A 25502-nucleotide genomic window follows, 5' to 3' on the forward strand; every position below is an offset into this window, starting at 1 on the left:
TTTACTAATGTTAATGTTTACTAATAACTTTCATAAAAAATATATATACCAAATGACAGCATCAACAGACAAATAAACATGAAAAAAGCACATGTAAATCAAGTAAAAGTTATATACTGTATATGTAAGTCTTCCTATACAGACTTTTTAAGACAACTGTGAAAATAAATAGTAAGAGACGACTACAAACAGTATACAGACCTGAGACTACAGTGGGGCTGTGCTGGTACATATTTCTTTACATACAGTACCTCTTATACATTAAAACCTGAATGTGTAGCAGAAGCTACAGTAGTCAATTTAAAAACTATTATGGTACATGCTACAATACTCCAAAAATACACCTAAAAAACACATTTGCTTTGAGCAAATAACATCAAATCACTTTTCTGGAATGTATTAAGTATCCCCGATTAAGGTTTCCCACGGCACATTTTCTCCTCATGGTCCCAGACGTGAGGAGATCTGGAGAGGAAATAAAACAATTCATTAATTTAATTGTCAGAACCATTTGAGTAATTGTCAAAAACACGACTCCTGCTGTTGACTCTCGACGTTTGATTGAGATCCGATGACTAACTGTATGAACCTTCCAATCTTTCTTACGGACTTAACTTCCTAAATTACTCTGAATGAATGAATTATGCCTTTGTTAATGATTACTGCATCAATCAATCAATCAATTATCAGATGTGTGTTGTGAAAAATTAAACCAGAAATCCATTAACAAATGAATGAATCATTTGTGCTATGAATTACTTATTGGACAGATGAATGAATGCACAGACGATTAAACGAATGACTAAATCAATTATTAAATGAATGATAAAATGATTTACTAAACTGAACTATTAAAGAGGGAATTCACTGTATTTCCCAACGTACATGTAAAAAGTAAGGCACTGCTCTCTCAGCTGTCATTGGGTGTGCTGCTCTGGCTTTGTCCACCAGAGGGCAGTGTAGCACCAGAGGACAGAGCTGGGGAGCGATGGGAGTTGGAGTTCTTTGATGTGGAGGAGGCAGAGCTACACTCTGTCCGCCCTAATGGGACATCTTCGGGGTCATCAGAGAGCAGGGCGTCTTCCTGGTCCTCGTCCAAAGGAAACACTCGTGGCTCCCAGGGTGTCTGAGGCTGCCGGAGGACAGAGGGCATATATAAAGGAATTTAGCAACATTCTTCATATATATTATACACATCTGTAAATTGAATATACTTGACATGGTGGCATGATTTAGAGTTTAGTATGTGCTATATGTATCACCTTCTAGAATATAAATTTAAATAGATAAATCAATTATGTATTGAGCCTTTTCATAAGAATGTACAACACATGTATATATGTAAGTTTTTACATGTATAAACTTTTTTTAATTGTTTTTTATTGTCAATGTGTGAACAGGATGCAACCTAACCTACAAAATGAGACCTTCTGCGACTTTCTGGGTTTCCTCTATCAGCCTGTAAACTGCTTTAAATGTGAAGAATGCGGGCAGGTTTTTCTGGGAAAATCAAACGGATGTGCCGTAATGCGCGCTCGCGAGTGCCTTTACTCTCTTCATCTCCGCTTACAGGGCTAACAGTGTGCAACGATAGCTAACATTCGGTTAGAAATGGAGTGCTCTAACGCCAACAAACGACCAGCCCCTCACCACAACTCGGACTCCAACACAAACTCCACAGATCCACGAAAAACACAAAGTTTAATGAAGCCCATCTTGCAAAACAGGAATGTGACCGACGTCGGGGGGAAAACTAGTGTTGTGGGACAAGCGTGTTCTGATTCTTACATAGAGCCCCTTTAAATTGTGAAATAACGTCCAGAACCCTGATTATTGCTCTTCCCAATAACAGACCTTGAAGGCTGTATCATAGAGGTGCATGGCTCTGATGCCTGTTTAAAAAATCTAACTGTTGTGCTTCAATCAGGGTTTGTATGGGTGCAGGAGTGCATAACAAGTGCAAAGCAGTGAAGTTGGGGATATTCGTGGTGTGGAGACGGTTGATTTGGACAGTCTGGTTTAGTAGCAACTCATTCCTTCTCCAATCAAAGCCAAGTGGCGCAGAGCACTGCAATCAGAGGATCATCAACTGGAGCAGAGTGGAGACAAGTGTCTGTGTAGGCTCTCAAGGGTGCATCTAGGCTATTTAACCCACACAATATGACTGGGAAAGAGTATTGATTAGTCTGCAACCCAGTTTTGCTGCTCTATACTCTTCCTCCCTCTTCTGAAGCACAGATAACAAACGTACATTTGACTGGAATGTTACAGAAAATCAGCAACATTTAGAGGTTGAAGTGATAAAATGATCATCTATAAGCAATATACATCTAAATTTTCCTTTTATAGTGATTATAAGTTAAGAAAAAAAAAACATTACCTATTTAATCAACTTATTTTACCTCCTTGGGACTTTTGATCACTTTGATGTCGCAGGAAAAATGAGTTAATAAGATCCTTGACCCACTCTGACCCCAAATTCATTATCGTTTGATTTTAATGGTGGCAATCCAGGAGGAGAAAGGATTCTTCTTTCCAGTGCAAAACTCATTTTATAAAACACCAGTTGGCATCAGTGTGAAAATATGTAATAAGTAATAGGTGTGTCTTTTATATGTTATTAAAGACGAATACTCAAATTGCAATTAAAAATATTGCGGGGCAATATTGTTTCGATAAAGTGAAGATACTGGTATCATACGAAAAAAGAAGACCGAAGGAATCGATTGGTACCAACCATGTCATGTTAGCTTGTCGGGAAGAATGCTAAATAACGCTCCAAATTTATGCTAAATTTTGGTCAGGAAAAACTGGCATTTTCAAAGGGGTTGCTTGACCTCTGACCTCAAGATATGTGAATGAAAACTCTGAGATGAACAGAGTGAAAACTGTATCTTATTAGATAAAACAGATGTTGACAAACTGCATCATTTTGAAAAAGGGTAATTTATCGCAATATATCTTATCACAAAATGTTTAAAATCACAATGAGATCGTATCGTGACTTAAGTACTGTGATAATATCGTAACATGGGGCCTCTAGTGATTCCCACCTCTATCAGATACGTGGCCACTATGTTGGAGACGTGGCATCATAATGTAACAGCCAATAGAAAACTGCTGTGTGTGACTCAGTGCGAGTTCCCTCCTATGGCACCTGAATCATCATACGCTGATATTCAGAGTTTGTTTGGGGGATTTGGGGTTTCAGCTGTGGTGCTTTTGATCTTACCATCCACTCCGCTGAGCTTTGCTGTTCATCAGTATCCAGCTGAGCACAACTCGACTCCACAGAGCTCTCCTCTCCTGATGTGCACATCCCGCCCCCACTGCCTGACAACCTGCTGCCAGATCTGGAGAGAAAAAAAACAAGCATTCGCCATGAAACTTCACTAGGAGATTACTCAACATTCCCCTTTCACACAGGCTATATTTACATGCAGATGAACAAACCAAGTGTGCAATAGTTGCGGTGTGTGGTCAGCACAGTGAGTTTAGGATTTAATCCAGTTGTCAAATGCATCTGTTTGTTATCATCTTCTGATAAAAGCATGAAATGTGACAAACACTGTCCGACATTTCTGATGTTTGAGAAAGGCAGTTTATTCTCCCTAACCCACCTGATGCATGTAGTTCACCTTGCATTTTGCATGTAACAGTATTCAAATGAGTGTGTGTGTGTGTGTGTGTGTGTGTGTGTGTGTGTGTGTGTGTGTGTGTGTGTGTGTTTCCACCTTTTAGGACGCATGATGCCCCATGACGGCCAGCGCAATTTCTCTCTCTGCTCTAAGTCCAGATGTCTCTGTGCAAAAACTTCATCAATGAGATCCTCCACCTGAAACACACACACACACACACACACAAATTAGATGATATTTTTATCACAAATCACAATAAACAGCTCATGTCCAAAGCGAGGAGACACTACCTGTCCATCCTCATCGTCCTCTTCCTTCTCTGCCTCACTGTTCATCAGAGACGAGGTGTCAATCACCCGCCAACTGCAAACAAAGACAGACAATGATGGCGAACAGTGTTCACAAAATCATTCCATTTCAAAGTATAAGCAGTGTGTTTAATTACAGCCATATTATTATGTATCAGACGTGCATTAAACGCCCCAGAAATTGTGAAAATTAATCGCGAGACAAAGTAAATCAAGCACTAATTCTTAAATAAAACCTAATTAATAAATAACTACTGTACATACACAACGGTAACCTTGCACGGCAGCTGGCTTCTCGTGATGTCACGAGATCATCGCAGGATTAAATGTCACACGAAAATCCATCTTGTGAGGCTCCAAGTAATGCGTTTGTGTCCAGCTCTCCAGACAAAGGACCAATCAGCGTCCTGTGAGGAGCTACTGCAGCTACGGGCGTGGTTTAGGTGTGTGTGAGACCCGGTAAAATGACACGGAGAGGCGACTGTTTGTTCTAAACAACTATGGCGGCTCCTAAAGAGGTTAGCGTAGATGTTGCAACAGCATCAGTTATATCAGAACTGGACATTATTTCTTTATTGAAAGAAGCGCAAAGAACGGCACTGAACGTGTGAAGTACGGCAATGTTTTCGCCTTCAGTTAGATTTGCTTAATTTGATTGACGGATGGTTCATTCAATCACCTGCCAAGTATTTTTTTTGAAAGTGCCTGCCCTTTTCCAAACAGTTTCCAATGAAGGCTTCTCAGATGGTTTTGTGAAAGTCAGGTTAACATAACGGAGGCATGATCAAGAGTCGAGACATTTTGATTCATTTTTGGGGACGATGATAATCCTGATGATGTTAGTTGGACCAGTCGTTTTCAAGAAAGTCTGTGATGGGTCAAAATACAAATCCAGCACCTCTAGAACTCTGTGCAACTCCGTTTGCTCAGTTTTGCTCCATACCTGGGTGTCAGGATGTCTTTGTACTGCAGCTTCTCCACTTTAGCCAGAGACATGGGGATGACAATGTTGTTAATGTTGTACACACTCTCTCCCTGGCGTTTGCGAACAAAGCCCTAAAAGGAAACATGGTGTGACAGTTCACACCAATGAGTCAGAAGTGCTCACACATTCAAAGCCCTTCTCCATCGCCAGGTTGCCGTGATACAGGTTTTCTGTAGACTGACCAGTCTTCTTTTTTTTTTAACTCATATGCACGTCAAACAATGCTTTTGAATGCATGTTGTAAGAGTGTGTTTTTACCGGTTTAATTCGAGTCTTGATTGGGGCATTACTGTATGTATCAATGAGGATTCTCACAAGTATACACGTTCACAAATGTGTGTTACCTGTGAGGTTGGCTTGCGTGAAACCTGCGTGTAGCTCTCCTCCAGCACTTCATCTGAACTGTCTGGGTCACCGAGCTGGTACAGGACATCTTCCTCATCTGGGTATAACACACACACCATTTAATCACAAACTGATTCACTGTAAATCTGGAACATAGGGTGACCATACACTTGCATACACACACCTTCTATCAGCCTGTGGATGCGTCTTTTTTTTCTTTTCCTCTGATTGGCTCTCCTGTGTCGACCCTGAGCAGAGCCTGCCGTCCTGATAGGTGACAGACCCAGAACTCTGCTTTTATGATGCCTCGCATGCTGCTTGTGTGTGTGACCTATAATGTGACACACAGACACGGAAACTGAGTTAATACACCACAGGGATTTCTTTACATTCCAAACGGCCTTTCAGTTCCTCAGGGATTTCACGCTTTGGTTGAAGTGTACAAAAGCTAATCTTTAACCCTTAGACTTATTATTTTGGCAGGGGGACTGCATCTCAGTTTCTATTCCTTACTCATACCAACAGCTTTATTTCCAGTAATCATAGTGCAGATAACTTGCCAGCCAAATGTAAAATATTTAATCTCTTCCTTTTTGCTTAGATAGGTGAAAAAAAAGCTTAAATCAACTGTGCTAAAGACACTTTGATGTTTTTTAGGGTCTTGAATAGATACTTTTTCTTTTTTGTGTTACCTTGCTCACCAAAATACTGCCTGCCAGCAGGGCTACAAAAGTTATAGATGCACACACACACTTATCTCAGCCTTAGTTCTAGTGTTGTTATAGTCAATGATGTCAGGAAAATGCTGCCAGTTTCAAACAGAACTTAATGCCTTGAATCCATCATTCATTTCATTAATAAAGTACATCATTTGTGTTGTAGTGCCTGTGCTTTCTATTCTTACACTGTACAAACAGCTACCATAGTTAACTATTAATCCATGTGCGTCATTAGTTATTATTCTCCACGCCATTTGCCCATATTTCCGTCTCCTTCTTGCTTAGACTGTTTATGTAATCTCGTTCTACTTTAGCTACGATCAGCTACGATAAGAGGTTTGTTGCCGTGTGCCAGACTTTTATTTTAGCTGACGTTTACTTGACAGGCCGTCAAAAGGAGAATAAGATCATTCGAGCTGACGGGAAATCGACGGAGTGGTGGGTGAGTGACGTCTTCATAAATTTCCAGTCTGCCTCCTTTGTGTCTCCTCCTTTACTCTCTCTCTCTCTACTTCTACTACATCACTTCATGCCTTTTTTCACCTCCCCTTTGTATTTAACACAATTTAAAACATAATGTTTAATCAAACTGCCCCGGTACGAACAGGGAATATTCTGAAGTCAACCAATCATTGATTGTTTTGGATCATCAATCTATAACCATGGGAGCAAGGGCCACTTAAAGCCCTAAAACCAGAGCCGCCAGAGATATGTAAGTGCAGAGGTAAATGATCATTCAGTAGCTTCACACTAATATACAAAGACACATATTGACGTCTGGTGAAATGCCACATGATTTCATTTCCACCTGCTGCTCAGTTAGAGGCCTCATACAGACCCAGTGGGATGTCTGACATACTAGAAAACCACTTATGATGCTACACAGGGAGATAACAAGCAGACACAGCAGCCATTTCATTCACAGTAATATTGTTTCCTTTCACTACAACCAACCTTTTTTGGTTTATTATTGTCAGAATTACTCATAATTTATTGTTTAGAAACAATGTAAACAAAAAATGAATTTGAGTCTATCAAAATGTAAATGTTTTGTTAGTATAACTAATATTCTATTTTTTTTTTACAAATTAAATGTTTACAATAGCTTTGAATGTAAAAATAAACATATAACAATACAATAAATTAAAGTAGGGCTGTCAATCGATTAAAATAGTTAATCACAAATTAATCACACATTTTTTGTCTGTTCAAAATGTACCTTGAAGGGAGATTTGTCAAGTATTTAATACTCTTATCAACATGGAAGTGGGCAAATATGCTTGCTTTATACAAAAAAATTGAAGTATATATTTATTATTGGAAATCAATTACCAGCATAAAACAATGACAAATATTGTCCATAAACCCTCACAGGTACTGCATTTAGCATAAAAAATATGCTCAAATCTATATTTACATGTCTTGAGGTCAGAGGTTTTTCCTTGCTAAAATTTAGCGTAACTTTGGAGCGTTATTTAACCTCCTTCACGACAAGCTAGTATGACATGGTTGGATTCCTCAGGTTTTCTAGTTTCATATGATGCCAATATCTTCTATCCAGCTCTAAAACTCAGCCCGCTACAACCTCCGGAAGATCGATTGCGTTAATAAAACAATTAGTGGCGTTAAAACGAATTTGCGTTAACGCATTATTATCGAGTTAACTTTGACCGCCCTGTATTAAATACAAATTATAACATTATTCCGTGCTATGCCTTATCACATTGGGACCAAAGCGCCACCAGTAATGTAGCTACATTCATTCTAATAAAAGGCACCATTGGAAGGTTTCTGACTGTGAAGCTGCAGCAGGTGGTGTTGACTTTGCACCAACATTAAATTACCATCAACTTCAAAAACAGACTTCATTGCACCACAGCAAAGAGAAGTGGATCAAAAGCCAGTGAGGCTCCTATCTGTTAGAATGCAGGTGCAGTCTTTTAAATAACACCTCTGCCTTCCTGTCATCTTCCTCATCAGTTGACTACGACAGAGAACAGAGCGGGTTACAAGCATGTTATAGCCCAGCTCAAAAGCAGCACCTAAACATATAGGCTCAGTAAGACGTACTGGTATACTGTGGCAATGACAAAACATGGTACATGTAGAGCAAAAGAGAGTAAGCGGAACATAAGAGAGGAGAGCACCATAGAACAGTACAGATGTAATCAATACTGGTAAAGGGCAGGATCTTACTGGTGTGCAGTGGAGTGGAGCTGCGTCTGTTGTAGTGTGCTGGACCGGATGGTTGGATGTTGATAACCAGAGGCCTTTGGGACCATTCTTCTCTGGCCAGGACCCTCTTGAAGGGGTGGGACAGAAGAGTGTCTGGAAGAGGACGACACAATTTTAAGTATGCCGTCAAAACAATGTTTTTCAGCAATCTAACATTTTTTATGATCAATTTCTCAGCACATTTCTATATGCAAGCATGCAATCGAGGGCAACACACACCAGCAGTGTACGACACGCGTCAAAGCTCCGACATCCATTGTCTTCTATGCAAGCCCAAACACCGGCAGCATCACGACGCAGAACAACAAATCAGGGAATACCACAGTTCTAGTCAATATGCCGGGTTATCACTACTTCTGCTACAGACGTCAACTGACAAAATGACCCAACATGGCCGGTGTGCGTTGCACCTCAGAATAGGTATGCCAAGTCAAATATGAAGCCAAGAAATGACTCTTGTGAACTACTCCATTCAGAAAAAAAGCAGATGAATCAATATTACAAATTTACTTTTCAAAGAAAAAAGTTGCTTAGCGTACACAAGTCTTCCTACACGTTTAAGATTGTATAGCCTTTTCACACTAGCCAATGTTGTGAAGCTGTGTTAATGTTTCACCTACCGAGTGAAAGAGACGACACAGGGTGACGTGTGGAGTTGGGGGTCCTGGAGGACAGGGCCCTGCTGGAGCTGCAGTCCGGACCAGAGCACAGGACTACGGGATCGCAAGATGAGCAACATGAACAGGAAGATGATGAGAGAGAAGAGGAGAGGGTGGACGTGAACCTCCCCGAGTCCTGAATCACAAGAGAGAACAAGAGAGGGAGAAAATTGGTAACACTTCATTTTACAGGTCCGCAAATTTCATGGTAATTAGGTGATAATTAGCTCGTAACCTATTTGAAATTTCTTTGGAATTACTGCCAAATTACCCAAATATTTACCTCAACATTTATCGAAAAATACTACCAGGTCATTTGATCCATTGGTAACATAAAATATTGATTAGTGCAGGTTTAAATAAAGATAACACAAAAGAATTAACACAAAACTGAATTTAAGTATTGTGTGTGTGTGTGTGTGATATTGTATATAATTGTACAATGATAATGTGGTAGCTCTTATTACTAGAACTGTGTGACGCTACAGTAAGCAGGGCATTGCCAACCACTTGACCTTTGACTTGGGCAAGAACATAGCAATGTCCCCAGGCTAAATAAAGGCTAGAGCTTTAAAATAATCACATTCACTTGTTTATTTGAAGCAAATCCAAGAGATATTACCGCTTAATTAAAGGCAGGTGTTGGGCTTTAAACATTAATTCCTGTTTAATTTGAGGAACTATTTTAGTGATATGGCATTCCAACACTGAAGCCCGACTAAGAGCCACTGCTTTGAAGCTACATTTGACATGAATAATTTTAATTAAATGAATGACTGAATATGTTTTACAGCTTCTACACATTGGCACACGCTTTTAAACATGTGTTATAAAACCCAAAAGTGGCTCTACAATTGGGATTTATAAGTGGTGCATCGTAGTGATGTAAATTCGGGCAGCAATACAGTAATCATGCAAAATTCTGGCGTCATCTGTCATCATTACTGTCTTTACTGTCACATCCTCAGATTAGCGAGGGGGGGAATGCAAATGCAACTGTATGCATCCATCTATTATCTACACCCGCTTACACTGCACAGGGATATGGGCGGCACTAATGAGCGGTTTTAAGATAAGAATAAGCGTGTGAGGTAAATAAGAAATAATACAAAACTGAACACATTGTAATTGAAACAGCAAATAATCCCAGAAATAAAATAGAGGAGACTGTGTGTGTGTGTGTGCCTACCTGTGGACTGCTGGGGTTGCATGTGTTGAAAGTGAACAGTTTAGGCTTGTGGTAGGTGACCACGGGTCTGGTCCGGGCACACACGCATGACACATTAGCTTTGAAGAGCCCCCTGGTCCCCAGTCTCCTTCGCTTAGAACTCCCAGGCACAGAGACGTTGTCTCCTTTCTGACCACTGAGAGGACGAGATCAGGTGAGGTCATGGACATGTCAGGGATATGATTCATGCTTAGATCACAAGTACTCAAAAAGCAAGTTCTTCCAATGTGCTGTTGGGCTTAGATCTTCTCTGAGAATAATAACCAGGAACAAAAAACACCTTGATACATGCATAAACAAGCAGAAGGTCTTTTTTTCTTCTTTTTTTTTTAAATCACGTGGCTTTTATCTTCAGAGCCAGACAGGGAGAGTTAAAAAGGCAGCAGGAAGGAAAGACATGAAGGGATGATTCAAGTCAGGCCAGATGGTGTGGAGCAACCAGGCTGTTTCACTGGGTTACATTACAAACAGGGAGCATGTTTTCAACCTTGATAACGTAGCCTGTAGCCTAGGCCTAGGCCTAAACGGGACAATGGACAAACCTCTTATCGGTATCACTTTCTCTGTTTTGAATTTACATGCATTTGCTTTATCTAACTTGTACGATCTGTCGTCTATTAAATATATCAATATATGATCTATTTCTCCTTAGAGAGCGTCTTATCTAATCAAGCATAATTTAAATGTACAGTGTGTAGGATTTGTGGTTGAAGATTGCAACCAAAGGAGTATCCCTCCGCTCATTCCTCCCTTTCTAAGACTGCGGTAACGTGAGCCACTGAGTGCCAAACCGTGGTAACGCCATCCTTACCATAACAACACTACTTTAGGAGCAACGGAAGTCAAATGGCGGCTGGCGATACCGCGGATTTGCTCTCTGAGGCTCACGTTGCCGCAGTTTCGCAAGCGTATCGGAGAACTACGGTGGCCTTCAGGTAATGTAAAAAAATGCAAACGGCCCTCTCTAAAACTAGTGTTTGGTTTGTCTGTTCTGGGCTACTTTAGAAACATGGAGGAGCAACATTGCGGACTCCGTGAAGAGGACCCGCTCCCTATGTAGATAGGAAGGGCTCATTCTAAGCTAACGAAAACACAACGATTCTTAGTTTCAGGTGATTATACACTAATGAAAACATAGTTATGAATATTATGTTCCATTTCTGCTAATAGATCCCCCGAAACGTTACACACTGTTCCTTTAAGAGTCCCATGTCTGATTATTTCAGCTGCAAATGATCTACTTTGGACTTGTTGCAGAAAAGTGACTAGCCCCCACATAGGCCTGTGAGTTTGCGTGAGTGTGTGTGTGTGTGTGTGTGTGTGTGTGTGTGTGTGTGTGTTCTCTACCTTGTGAAGGCTCTCTTGCCCTCCCAGGTGTGTGGTTGTTTAGATAGCGGTGAAAAGCTGAGAGGAGGCATCAGACTGTTGACAATCTGGCTGAGCTGAGCGCTCTGCAATGAAGACATCATCCATATACTGTAATGCTTTTCATAAATGATTCATTTAACATTATTGTGAAACAAAATTCATGTCTATAGTAGCAGTGAGTGAGTAAACACTCCATCCAAGGAAAGATATACTAATCAAGATACAGTGTTTAAACTCTCTTGGCACCTTAATATTGTTTGCTATAAGTGATTCTGGACTGATCAGACTGATAAACGTGTGTATGGTTTGTGGCGTTTGAAAGGATCAACAGTACAGACTCATTTTATTCAGGTACCTCGGTGCTATTCATGCTACCAAGGTGCAGCACTATGATTGACTATTGATGATTAATGATGCTTTAAGAATTACTCAGTTGCTTCACCGCAGAGCTGTGGCTCAAACGTGCTAACTGCTGCCCAGTAGTGATTTTAAACAGCACATATCTACATCCAATCTCAGACTACATATCAGCACAGAGTGGGAAGCTAAACATATCCACATAAATTACACTCTTAAAAGCACAACACAAGGTGCTTAAACATCCACTTTTCTGGTCAAACAAACTCACTTCCGTCAAGTGAAATGGAAATGCAGAGTTGAGGTTGTGTTAATGCACATCAGCTGGTGCAGGTGCAATTTTGTACTCATTTTGGCATAAAATTATACATGAGTATCTGCATGCTTTAGTTGGGGACACGGTTCCCTGAAATCGAAAAAATGCTTTAGTGCCATTTTTGAATTTATGTAAAATGTTTAATATACTTTTTTTTTTTTAAAACTAGAACAGATAAATAAATATACACAAATACACATCTAACTACATTTTTTTATACCATTAAGACAGTCTGTAACAGATGATTCCCAGCATCAGCTCACCCTCTACAGCCACAAGCACGAATACGGTATTTCCCTTTGAGCTGATTAAATACCTGTAGGCTTCATAAAGCAGCAGGAATTCATGCATTCCAGATTTAGTCTCTAATTTAGGACAATAACACAAGGTCAAGCAGCATGCATGCCTTAATTAATTAGTTTAATCTTCTCAACCTAGCAATGGGATATATACAGTATATATACAGTCGATATATAGATACACAACCTCCTGGGCTTTTCTACATTACAGACTGATAAACTAATACATTTAAAAGGATATTATCCTGACTTTGTGTATTGTACATTACAGGTGTGTGTGTGTGTGTGTGTGTGTGTGTGTGTGTGTGTACCGGTTCCTCCCTCCTACCTGTCTCTCTATGTTGTGCAGAAGGCGTGTGGGGCTGCAATGTTCAGTGTCAGCATCTGAGGCCGTGCTGGATAACCCGGCCATTTCTCTCAGCAGGGTCTGCTGGATCTGTCTGTCTGTCAGTGGCTGGGACTCTGCAAGCACCACACCACCCTTAGACACACACACACAAACACGAGTTAACCTTTTAACACTCGCCAGCCTTTGGGGTGGTCCGCCTGAATTAAAATAAATAGACTATTTATGATTTTTGGATCCTTGCAATGACTGAATTCAGACATCTAAAGGACTTTTTATTCACAAAGAATATTGTTTAAAAGTAGAGAGAGACAGCATATTTTCAAGTTTTCAATTGTATACTCTGCCATGCATTGTACCTTGATTATACAATTAAACAAAACAACAGGACATTCTCTCTGAAAAATGACCATAAGGACTGAAAAGATGAGAGTCTATAGATACATACAGTATGTAACCTTTCATAGCGATAGTAGTCCATGAACATTGGTTGCATGGCTTAATGCAGCTTTAAAATGTGTCTACAGTAGCTCACCTTTCTACAAGATACTTGCAGTAAGACAGCAAAATTTGGCTGACCCTATACATTGTCTTCACACAAAACTGACTTGTATCAAGGCCTGCCCTTAATAATTTATGGCTGCCAGTTGGTACATTATGTCAACCGCCCTTCATTGAGGTGCTTACAGAGGACCTTTGTCTTACCTTGGTAGAGCGAATGTGCTTGTGGAGCTCCACCAGTTGCTGTATCCTCCCCTCCAGCTCGGCCAGCCGTAGCTGCAACCAACTCCATCTGCTGCCCAGCTCAGCTCTCTCTTCCAGCCACCGCCTCTCACAGCTGCTGCTGCTGCTGCTGCTGCTGCTGCTGCTGCTGCTGCTGCTGCTGCTGCTGGCAGGAGAAACAGGGTGATGGATGACAGAGAAGGACACTTAGACCCATGTAGTGGTATTACAGTATTCCATTCATTCTTGTCAAATGGTGAAACGACCTCACAAGAAGATCATTCAAAAAGCTTTGGAATTTGTCCATGAATGTGGAAAAATGTCAATGAATGCAGTCGTGAACTCCAGTACGAAGAGTTCAGCATACGAGCATCATTGGCAGGAAAATGTGTGTCACCAGAGGGAAAAGTAACACAAAGAAGGGAGGTGGACAGAGATTGAGAGACACAAAGAGAGCACTGACATACCAAACCTGCAGCACTGTCATCTTATGACCTATTTTACACCAACCATGTTGCCATGTAGCGTGTGTAAATTGTTAAGCATCCCAACAACATGGGGGGGACGGGGGGGGGGGGGGGGGGGGGGATTTTGCGGAAGCACAAAAGCTTATCTAGGCCACAGAATAAAACACTGTTGATTTGTGTGGTGTGTATCTATAGTATGTTTCCATGGCACTAGCCTGTTCAGTTAGCATTTATCTTCTGTGTGTGTGTGGTTGGCTGGCTTCAGCGGGGCAATAGTTGCTATGGCAGTGCTCTTGGACCTTGGCGAGGACAGGGAGCGACTCCCCCCACTTCAAACAGGAGGTTAGGGCCAGTCAGAAAGCAGCTACACACAGGGGATCTGGCAATACCCTTTGGTATTGTGAGGTAGTTATTGTAATATTAGCCTGTTACGTCAATACCCAAAATGTTGTTTGCTTGCCTGATCACAATTAGACCCAGTTTATGGTAGATATGAAGGAGAACTTTTCAAATGAAAACAAAGCTTATGACTGGTTAAAGGGGACATATTGTGCTTTTGTGCTTTTTCCCTTTCCTTTAGTGTGTTATATCGTTTTTGTGCATGTAAAAGGTCTGTAAAGTTACAAAGCCCAAAGTCCACGCCAAAGGGAGTTACTCCACAGAAACACTGCTCCTGAACTGCCTGAAACACCTTGCTTGAATTCCTGCCTTAACATTGTGATGTCGCCAAGCAACACATTTGCACAATACCTGCCTAGCGGCTAGTTTGGCCCGCCCTCAAACCAAGCTAGTTAGAGCGGAACTGGAGCGGAGTCTGAAGAGTTTGGTTCGGTTGACCAATCACAACAGACTGGGCTTTTCGGGCCTAACTGCCAAACTTGAGGCTTTAAAATGGCAGTCCACTAACCATTGTGTCCACGTCCACTTCTTACAGTCTATGGGCACTTCAGACAGAGGCTGAATAGAGGTGCTGCAGCACAGTCGGTATGAGTTTTTTTTGAACATTAAAGCATTTGAACATGTTCTAGTAGAAACCCAAAAAATACAAGTATGCACCTGAAAATAAGCATAATAGGTCCTCTTTAATAACTGCTTCTGGACTGGGTTTCACTCAACCTTAAGCTAATATCCGTGTGTTAAGGAGTAGGCTCCCTCTTCCCTCCACCGACAATGACCAGACCTGGCTGCCCCGCGGCTCTTTCCAACTGTATAATGAAAAAATTCCTGGAATATTTGCCAAGCAGTAGGCGAGTCAGTGGGAGAGGACGGGAGAGGAAAGGTTGCCTTATACCTGTTAGTTTGCAAGTACGTATTTACATACATAATTTCCATGAAGATATTAACATCGCTGAATATAATGTGGTAATGTCTAACAGCCCACTGGCTATCCTCCACAGTGAGAAAGAATGAGTTTTCATAGCCAAGTCCTGGTTGAATAAGAGGCCAGCCCCAGCAAGTTGTTGTGGGTTTATGAATCCTCCTATTTGGATTGTGTTTCTTGGCTCCTGCAGAGACATTCTGGCTTTTGGGTGTGTCCTGCACTTCAACTTTCCAACACATAGCCCTTTACAAATACTTCCACACAGCACTGTACATCTAAAATTACAAACATACTGAAAACTGAAAATGTGCAACAGCTGGAAGTGTGAAGGACTGCTGCCCAATGCAGTGAGCAACGTGGACACATGGTTTCGAACCATCTCACCGCTTTACAAGTTCACACTTAGAATGTTAAAGGCCAACTATTTCCACATTTTCTAAAGGGGGACAATGTCTTGTCCCTTTTCCAGCGTGGAGATATCCTCTTCAAGGAGGAACTTGCCATAAAAACTCCCCAGGGGAGGTTTATTGGCAAAGCACAGAGCATTGTTCCACAGACTCGTACAAAAGGCAAGCTGACGCTTCCAAGATGACCGAAGCTGGCCAAATAAAAAGACTCACACACACACCACACACGCACAAAAAAACCTTTCTCGTTCCTGTTCTCAGTGCTAATAAACATGCCCCCAATTTTGTAAACAGCTCCTGTTTATTGCACTGATTCAGGAGGAAAACAGAAGGGTTGAAGAGCTACATCTAACTGAAGAAATAAAATGGTGCTTGCACTTTGAGCAAACATGACTTCACTCGTCCAAATAGAAAGGTCTAATAGGACTGAAGCCAAGACCAAGACGTTACCCCTCCTGTCCTAACCCTGACTCCACACTGACGTCCCCACATTGCAGACTAGTAAGTGTATTAACCTGGTAACATGATGTTGGTAACGTGGTGCTATAAGAATTAAACTGACTACTACCCCCACGCAGCCAGGAGAATAGCAGAATAACTCTGGCACAGCATATGTCTCTCTCAAAACAATCTCCTTCCCAAAGTATCTAGTTTCTGTTGTATTTTTGTAACACTTATCAGTTTAATTTTCAAATTAAATGATACGGGACACGGATATCTTTTTCCCTTAAATTTCTGAAGCAAATATGCAGTTTATCACTCCCAAATGTTTCCTGTCACTTTCTACTGTCAGCCAGAAAAATTATTGAAAAGGTTTGCAGTCAATTAATTGTTCAGAAAGGATGTGACAAGTAAATGTCCAGATACAGACTTTCATTATACTGTAGATCTGACCTGAATTTGACATGTTTGCACTTGGTCTGTTGGTCGTTTCATTTTGCGCCAATCATGGTGTACAGCATGCTGTAAACAAGACACCGGCATGTTGGATTTGTTTTGTTTTTGTAGCCCAATTGCTTCCATTCCCTGTATTTAATATTGCAGTGTTTCTCATTAACATATTTATTTGTGGATATTTGCCACAATATTAACCAGACCTATGCAAAGACTTGACAGGAAAAATATGTAAAAAAAAATCTGATGATAATAATTTGCAATGTGCACAGTTTTTCTGCAAGTTGATGTGGTCTTGTGGCTTGTTAGCACCACAAAAAACATCCTTACTGGACGTCAGAGCATAAAGGATTTACATCATTTTTCCTCGCATGGCTCTCTTTGAGCAAGGACACAAGTAGAGCAGCACCATCCATCCAAACCACACAACCACACACACACAGGTCACACACTTCCAAAATATTTTTCACTAGAACGAGGCGGAGCACGATGGCACAGAGTGGCTGCCATGTTACAGGCTTGCTGGCATCGCCGTGTTTATTTCCTAGCCTGTGGGTAGAGAGAGCTGGCTTGTCTGCTGAATGTACGACTGCAGCATGGAAAGACAACGTGTGTGTGTGCGTGTGTGTGTGTGTGTGTGTGTGTGTGTGTGTGTGTGTGTGTGTGTGCGTGTGTGTGTGTGTATGTGTGTGCATGGCTAAAAAATGTCATCACACTCTCCACAGCTGGGAGGACAAAACTCATGCTTATGACAACCGCACTGTAAACTTTGCTGAGGGCCAAGTGAAATATGCGCCTAACCCTGCAGAGCCACAGTGGACCTCATACACAGAGACAGCTGACTTTCCAAAACGTATACCGTCATTCTGAAATTAATCTCTCCAATTGACAGCATATTTGTATTCTTTTTCAAAGTTCCCTCTCGCTGTGTTTTCAGTGTCTTCGTTGTTCTGAATTTAAAGGTTGCTTAGAGTAAGAGTCCACCTCTGTGTAGTCTGAATTAAAACCAACGACTCCAGCGTGAACCACCGCTGAGTTCTTCTGGCAACCAAATCACAGAAAAGCATGATAAATCTTTTGGCAGCAAGAGAACAGTGAAGTTTGTGAAATGGTTTCTTATTGTTTTTATTCAACACAAGCATGTGAAATCATGTCTCACCACGACTTGATAAGCAAAATACGAGGTTCAGGGGATTTCTAAAGTCTCTCCTTTTTTGTGGTGTGTTTATTTAGCTGGAATAACCAGCTGTGACCCACTGTGGCTCTTAGAAATACTCAAAATAAGAAAAGAAAAGAGACTTCAATTTCAAGGCGGTCCACAACTTCAGAGACAAGGAAACTGGTCTCACTCAATTTGCTTGTAAAAAAAGAACCAACCCTTTCATGTTCTACATATGGAAAATGTGTTTTCGAACAAGCAATACAGCCCAATAAACAAGTACAAAATTTACAACCGAATCTGTTGATTGCATTTAAAATAGGGGTGTAACGATCCATCGATCTGGATCGATATAGCGATTCAATGATCAACGATTAAATATCATCGATGCAAAGTGAAAACATCGATACATATCGGCATCTTAAAGATACGCCTTTATTTTGAAATTCTTAACTGATAAAAAAACATTTGCACTTAAACATGAGAAATGTGGCACTTTATAGACAACAAGAGGTCTATTTGTATTGTTTTTATAAAAATAAAAAAATTATGTTTTTCATTTAAATGTCTGGAAGAACCCAGTAATAACATTGTCGAATCTTAATTTAGTTGCTTTTTGTGAGTTGATATAAATGTAACTGCTTGTGTTAAATATATATAAAACATAATATTGTCTCATATTGATCGTGGGCAACAGGATTGAATTGAATTGAAATCGAATCGTGGCAAACTTTGTGATATCGGCAAATATCGTACCGTTGTCCAAAGAATGGATATAATATTGTATTGTGATGAAACTTCACATCATATTTGAACTATATAATAAGAACACCTATAACGTGTTATGAAATGTTATATTTTTTCTAATGATTAGCAGCTAATTTTGATTTTTGTCTTGTGTCATATACCCCAGTTGCCCAAAGAAGCCACCTTCAGGGCTTTAGGATTTTAGTCATGTTGATTAATGTGTTTCACAGGACGCATGCAGCTAACTACGTCCACCTTCTACTCACACACGTGAAGTCTTGGTTCTGCCGTGGATCTTCTCCTCCTCTTGCTCCTCGTCTGAGCTGCTGCTGGCCGTGGCCTCAGAGTCCAGAGCCTCCTGCAGGCCTCTCAGCACCGCCTGGCTGGAGCGGCTGAACTCTCTGAGCTCTGCGAAGGAGCACGTGGCTGTGGACGACTCCAGCCAAGAACAATGGGGTTTACTTCCCACTATACTGGAACGTATGGAGTCCGGGCTGTCGAGAGACACGCCACCGCCGAGCTGATGGTGCCTTTCCAGCCCCTCCAGCTGCTGGGTGCAGTGAAGCAAAGCGTGCTCTCCCAGCAGGGCTTGCAGTCTCCTCTGCAGCCTCTGAGCTTGGCTCTGCAGCCCTGCCTGCCTGGAAATCTGCTCCTTCACGACCGCCTCGAGCACGGCTCTGGGTGCCGGCTGCTCGGAGTGCACCCTGCCACTGCAAGGCTGCGCTGAAGATGGAGGAGGACAGCCCATTCCAGCCACTTTCCCTTGTGTCTGTGTAGGTGGGGGCGCAAAGAAGGAAGTGTAGCCCTGGGAGTTTATCTCTCCATGGGAATATGAAGGAGGAACACTGGTGAGGATAAGAGGGGAGCGATGCACATCACCGCCATCTGGCCCACGTTCAGGAGCAGCGCTGTGTCCATGCAGCAGGCGAGCCTCTTGCCTATTGTGCTCAGTGAATAAAAACATGTCTGGTACACCTGGGAAGACGCAGGCCACCTGATGAGAGTTTCTCCGGCCTTTATTGAAGGAAAGGAAGCTGAGGAGGGAAGCAGGGCTGGGGAGGAGCACCGTCTCGCACTGGCTGGCAGACGCCTGCAGACGCGGGGACAGCACAGGGCTGGCAGGGACGTCCAGGGGGCTCACAGGGAGACAAGAGTCCAGAGAGGGAAAAAGGGAAAGGTTGAGCCACATCTTCTGGAGTTCACCGTCATCTGTCGACCTCATGGGAGACTCCAGCTCAGCACTATGCACGGCTCTCCCATCTGAGTCCATTCTGGCGGCGGCAGGAGGTGAGGACAGGTGGATCCCGTGGTCATCTTTCAGGATTTTGGTCAGGGCTGGGGCCATACCCGATGGTCAAGGCAGCAAACTTCACAGCCTTAAATCACCTGACAAGAAAAAACACATGTTTTGTAGTAGGGCTGTCAAAGTTAACGGGATAATAAGCGTTAACGCAAATTTGTCACTAATTTCTTTAACGCATTAACGCAATCGATGTTTCGGAGGTTGTAGCGGGCTCAGTTACTCAGTACTGGTATCATATAAAACCAGAAAAACCTAATCCATTGGTATATCAACCATGTCATAGTAGCTTAGGAGGTTACATAACGCTCCAAACTTACTCTAAATGTTGGTGTGTGTTATATTCCTAAGGGGAATTTCCAAAAGGGTCCCTAGATCTCTGACCTCAAGATATGTGAATGGGTTCTATGGGTACCCACAAGTCTCCCCTTTACAGACATGCCCACTTTATGATAATCACATGCAGTTTTGGGGCAAGTCGTAGTCAAGTCAGCACACTGACAGCTGTTGTTGCCTGTTGGGCTTGAGTTTGCCATGTGATTTGAGTATATTTGTTATGCTAAATGCAGTACCTGTGAGGGTTTCTGGACAATATTTGTCATTGTTTTGTGTTGTTAATTAGGGCGGCTGTGGCTCAGAGGGTAGAGCAGGTCATCCACCAATCGGAAGGTTGGTGGTTCGATCCCCGGCTGCTCCGGGTCACATGTCGATGTGTCCTTGAGCAAGAACCCCAAATTGCTCCTGAAGGCACAGCCACAATGTGTGAATGAGTATTTAGATTAGATCCTGATGGCCAGAGTTGAATGTGTGTGTGAATGCTGACATGTAGTGTAAAGTGGTTGGAAGACTAGAAAAGCGCTGTATAAATGCAAGTCCATTTGCCATTTTAATTGATTTCCAATAATAAATATATACATACATTTGCATAAACCAAGCATAATTGACCACTCCTGTGTTGACAAGATTAATTAAATAATTGACAAATTTCCCTTTAAGGTACATTTTGAACAGATAAATATATATTAATATTTTATTACAGAGATCACTGTTTATTAGTAGGAATACTAATACACCATTAAACTAAACTGTGGTGGAGTAAGACTGACAGAGTCACCATGGTGAGAACCACTACAGTGATTTAATACTGAGGGGGATACACACCACGGTTACGGTTAACGGGTCTACGGTATCTGGAAGCCTCGTAGTGAGAACTAGTGAATTAACGTTAACAGTCGCCTTGTTCACCGTTTATCGGCCACATATTTCGGTAACAACACGCACATTTTAGAGCACAACATCCTCATTTTGTTGCTGCTGCTCAGTTTATTTGGGTTAACTCTGGTTCCCCTCTGATTTATAACGTTTAGCTCATTAACTAACGGTAACTAACGGTAACTAACGGATTAACTAACTAACTAGAGGCGAAGCCAGTTACCGTTATAACCGTTAGTTTAAATTAACAATCACTTAAACTGTCCACTAACGGACATTAACCGTCAACACTCCATATAAAGTATGTTTAACATGAACGTTACTCACCTGAACAGCAGCTCAACCGTCGTTCATTACAGTCAGATTTAACGTTGAATATGACGTTAAATCTTTCTTTTATCGGTCCTTCCAGTGATTTAAATCTGACTGGTTTATCTGGCTATCCCCCTGGCTGTCCGACGGTGACATTTATTCTGATCTCCTCTCCTTTTAACTGCCTCCTTCTCCTCCTTCGTCCTCCTCCTCCTCCTCTTCTTCACTCATCAACTGCCGAGAGGACTGAAACACTCAGTTGAACGAGGAGGGGCTGGACTCGTGATGCCTTCATGGTCCACTTCAGAAGCTCGGACAAAGAAGAACACAGAGGGAAAAATTCCACTTCCCCAATTTTTTTATTTTTTTTTCTTATTTTATTTTATTGAGAAATTTACATACAATATGGCATCGTACAGAACAGTCCACAACTACAAGGGAACAGACAAGCCGGGAAATTGGCGTACAGTGCATAAGAGTGTGGATGAAGAGAGAGAAAAAAACAAAACAATACAAAAACAAAAGTAAGGGAATGTGTGAATAGTGCTAATAGTGCTATAGGGGTTCTCTGTAAGGTTGAAGGTCCTCAACTAACATTGAAAGCTTCATAGCATTCTTCATATGTTTCAGAGATGAAAAGTAAAGACACAGCTCCTTGTGAAAAACATAGAAATTTGGTCTTGATTTCAGGAATCTATTTTTATGTATACAAAAATTTCCAAGAATGATTATGGAATTGATTGCCAGGTCATGTACGGGATCTTTCACAATCGTACCAAATATAACATTTTCCTTTCTTAGATTAGAAAAAAATTTAGTGGACAACCAATAATGCAAATCATCCCAGAAAGCATTAGCAAAAATACATTTTTTTTTAACCCTAAACTCCATTGAGTTGCTCCGGGGATGACGTATTTTTGTAGGGCCAACCAGGATGTTGGCATCGCCCTGGGTTCCCTCGACAAAATGTCCATGGGATTTTTCTATTTGTTTTTTGGATTATTGCAGAATATAAGCTCTGTGGCAAACAAACGTTCCTGGTATACTTACACATTTTTATTCAGCAAGATAATCTTCACAATTGAACACCACTTTTATGATTTTTTAAATGCAAACGTTAGGCTAATAAACAAACTACACCACGGTCAAATGAACATGAGTATAAACAATGAGGCGAACGAGTCGGCATGATGACGTTTTGTAGTCTCATTTAGCCACAAATACAAAGAAAATAAAATCTCATAATTTATCACAATTTTTTTTAACTTAGCATCTAATAAACAATGAGAATTGAATTTCTAAATTATGGCAAAATATCTTATAATTATGAAAGCCTATATCTAATTATATTATAATAAATCATAATCATAATTAGGGGGAAATTATTTCATGATGTTGTGTTTTCTGATCGGTTTGTTTGTCTGTTTGTCAGCAGGATTATGGAAAAACTACTGGCCCAATTTTCATGAAACTTGGTGGAAGGGTGTATTATAGTCCAAGGATGTGTATCTTTACAAAAGGAGTTTTTTTTCAGTTAGTTATTTATTAAGTATGCAACAGCAACACAGCAATCATTTAAACTAGCCTACAAGAATGAGGAGGAGAAATGTGGAGCAAACATTATTAATGTTAGATACATTTTAATGATGAAAAATATACAATGACAAACAATAATATAAAACAGTAAAATGCACAACCTTTGCCGCTCGTTCTTCAAATAGTTTGCCACTAATCATCAACTTGTATTTTACAATGCTATTTCATAGGTCGTTCACATGTGTTTAATCTGGATTGCAATATTTCCGACAGATCCTGAAGGTATCATTTCAGATCATTTGACCTCTGCCAGCATCAAAGGGCAAAATCTTTGACAGAAATATATTTTTATCATTCTTGATGTTATGCAATTGAAATATTACTGTAGTACTATAGTGAAGGAAGTATTCAGTATTAGTAAAAGTGGCAATATAACGCTTTAAAAATATTCTGCTACTGGTAAATGTTGCATTTAAATATGTTTGGTTTGCAAAACTCAAAGTATTAAAAGTAAAAGCACTCTGTAAATAAATGCATATTAGGGTTATACTATTATATACGATTATTATTGTTCTTTGTATTAATGTGTAAAGTAACAATGTTCAATATATCCCCCTTGTAATGGATTAGAAGCATATAGTGGCATGAAATGGAAAAACTAAAGTAGACTAAAGTAAAGTTTGCCAGTACTTGAGAAAGTTTGTTTGTTACATTCCTCAATAACTTCCAGGAGTTAACTGTATTTTACTGTACTGTGTTTTTTTTAGGCTTTTGACAGTAAAATGAGTCTGTAGATTTCAAAAAGATCAGGAACCACGCAGCTCTTTTAGATGGGAGTGGATAGTAACTATAAATGAAATTACAGATGACAAATTCTGTAAAATATAGAGTAAGCTGGGAAAAGACTTCCTGACCTGTTTTGAGGAATCAGGATGACAGGAATAAATGAATTGAACAAATAAGTTTTGTTATTACGCATTTGAATATTATTAGCTGAATCTGACAGTCTTCCAGCTACTGAATTCTGAATTGATGCATATGAAAAGCAGAAAACAATCATTTACAGAGCTGAAAACACAATATAGACAATATATAAATGAGGGGCATCTAAAATCACATAAAAATATCTCTCATTTACATCTACATAGCACCTATGTAACACATGTTTTATCTGAGTAAACACAAAAATTAAACCAAAGTAAGCAAAAACTATGCATGCTGAACACACTTTTTGCAAGAAAAATTAACATAAGTAAATATTTTGACAGTAAGCCTAAAACGTACTATTACATAGTCATGGTACTTGTAGAAACTGTGCAGTACTTTAATTCACATGCATAATTTATGGTTATAAATTGTGTTACAAAATCAAATCTACATCAAGGTTTGACCTTTAAAACATGAAGCACTTATGGTCTCCGAGCTCCTACAATAATATTCCCTCAGCTCCATGTAGATTCATAAGTGTCTCAGGTTCACCTCACCAGAGTCCTGGTCTTCTGCTCTGAGCTTCAGCATCATCCTCCTGGTTCAGACTGTTGTACTTGAGGTGCTTTGCAGCACTGAGCTGCTCTGAGCCAGATGTGTGTTGCTCTCTGCCTGAACACAGCCTGACCAGCTCCCAGGTTGAGAGTAGTGCCTGACATGTACAAGTTAATGATGGTTAAATAGGTAAATAGACCCATGGACATGAAGCTGTTATTAGTAATAAACATGTACATAATCCAGACGGCACAGAACATGTACAGGACTCCCTGTAGGATGCCGGTGACGGTGACCCTCACCTGACCACTGAACCGTGGACCAGAGAGGGACTGTCCATTTGCTACCATACGACGCATGTGTCCGCTCAGGTAGACGACAGTAGAACCACTGGACATCACCATAACACACAGACAGAAAACAAAGTTGGCCTTCACCATGCAAAACACAATGATAAATATATTCAACCATAATTTAGACGAACGTAAATCATGACCCGTTGTGAAATTGGTGCTGGATCCAAATCCATCAGAAGGATAACTCTCTATAAACATGACAGTAAAATCCAACACACTGTAAAGTCTGTCAACAAGCCAAATGCAGTAAATGATGGATTTGATATTCTTCTTAATCCAGATGAAGAGAGCTCTCCGTGCAGGTACAATCTGGGTGTAGTAGAAGAAGTTCAGCCAAACAGAGGAGGTCATACTAGAGGTCAAACTGCAGATCGCCACCACATGTGCGACTTGAGCAACCTTTAGTAGTCGAGAAAAGAGCGCCACAATATTTGCCATCAGGTAAATTATTGTACAGCAAATCAAGGAGCCCAGGAGAAGCTTCAGAGGTTGTTTGATCCTTTCTCCGTGAAGTGGACGGACCATGCAAAACATGTAAAATGCATTAGCCACGATGTTGAGAAGAACAAGAGGCGCGTTAATGAGGACATATATTGAATAGTCCATTTTTAATCTGCTCGCTGTTTCCGTTTTGGTGTCTTCTTCCCTCGTAGTGAGCTTACGAATAAAGCCAGTACGGCTCTCCAACTCTATTCAATGTAACAAATCGGAGGTATTTGCATCTCATGCAAACCAGAATATGTAAATAAAGCATATTACTGTGAAATCACCCAGAAAAAGGAA

At 40.8% G+C, this 25502-nt stretch overlaps 1 protein-coding gene across 4 annotated transcripts; it reads right to left on the reverse strand.

Moving 5' to 3' along the window:
• Positions 1-21577, reverse strand: kansl1l (KAT8 regulatory NSL complex subunit 1-like). Of its 4 annotated transcripts, none has more exons than XM_074659644.1 (16): positions 21361-21577; positions 18788-19907; positions 13509-13662; positions 12786-12938; positions 11465-11568; positions 10079-10253; positions 8851-9025; positions 8192-8323; positions 5461-5607; positions 5276-5373; positions 4890-5002; positions 3929-4001; positions 3735-3835; positions 3233-3353; positions 886-1132; positions 1-465 (listed from the first exon to the last, which is right to left on the reverse strand). In XM_074659644.1, exons 2-15 carry the CDS (start codon positions 19864-19866, stop codon positions 911-913), a joined length of 2847 nt encoding a protein of 948 aa, XP_074515745.1. In that variant the 5' UTR covers positions 19867-19907; positions 21361-21577; the 3' UTR covers positions 1-465; positions 886-910. The 4 variants fall into 4 exon arrangements, with proteins under 4 accessions (XP_074515745.1, XP_074515744.1, XP_074515743.1 ...); XM_074659643.1 differs by having other exon boundaries at positions 13509-13665; positions 21361-21575; XM_074659642.1 differs by having other exon boundaries at positions 13509-13686; positions 21361-21575.
• Between the last annotated feature and the right edge of the window lie 3925 nt (positions 21578-25502).

The sequence above is a fragment of the Sebastes fasciatus genome, chromosome 14 (assembly GCF_043250625.1).
Source record: "Sebastes fasciatus isolate fSebFas1 chromosome 14, fSebFas1.pri, whole genome shotgun sequence".
NCBI classification, from domain to species: Eukaryota; Metazoa; Chordata; class Actinopteri; order Perciformes; family Sebastidae; genus Sebastes; species Sebastes fasciatus.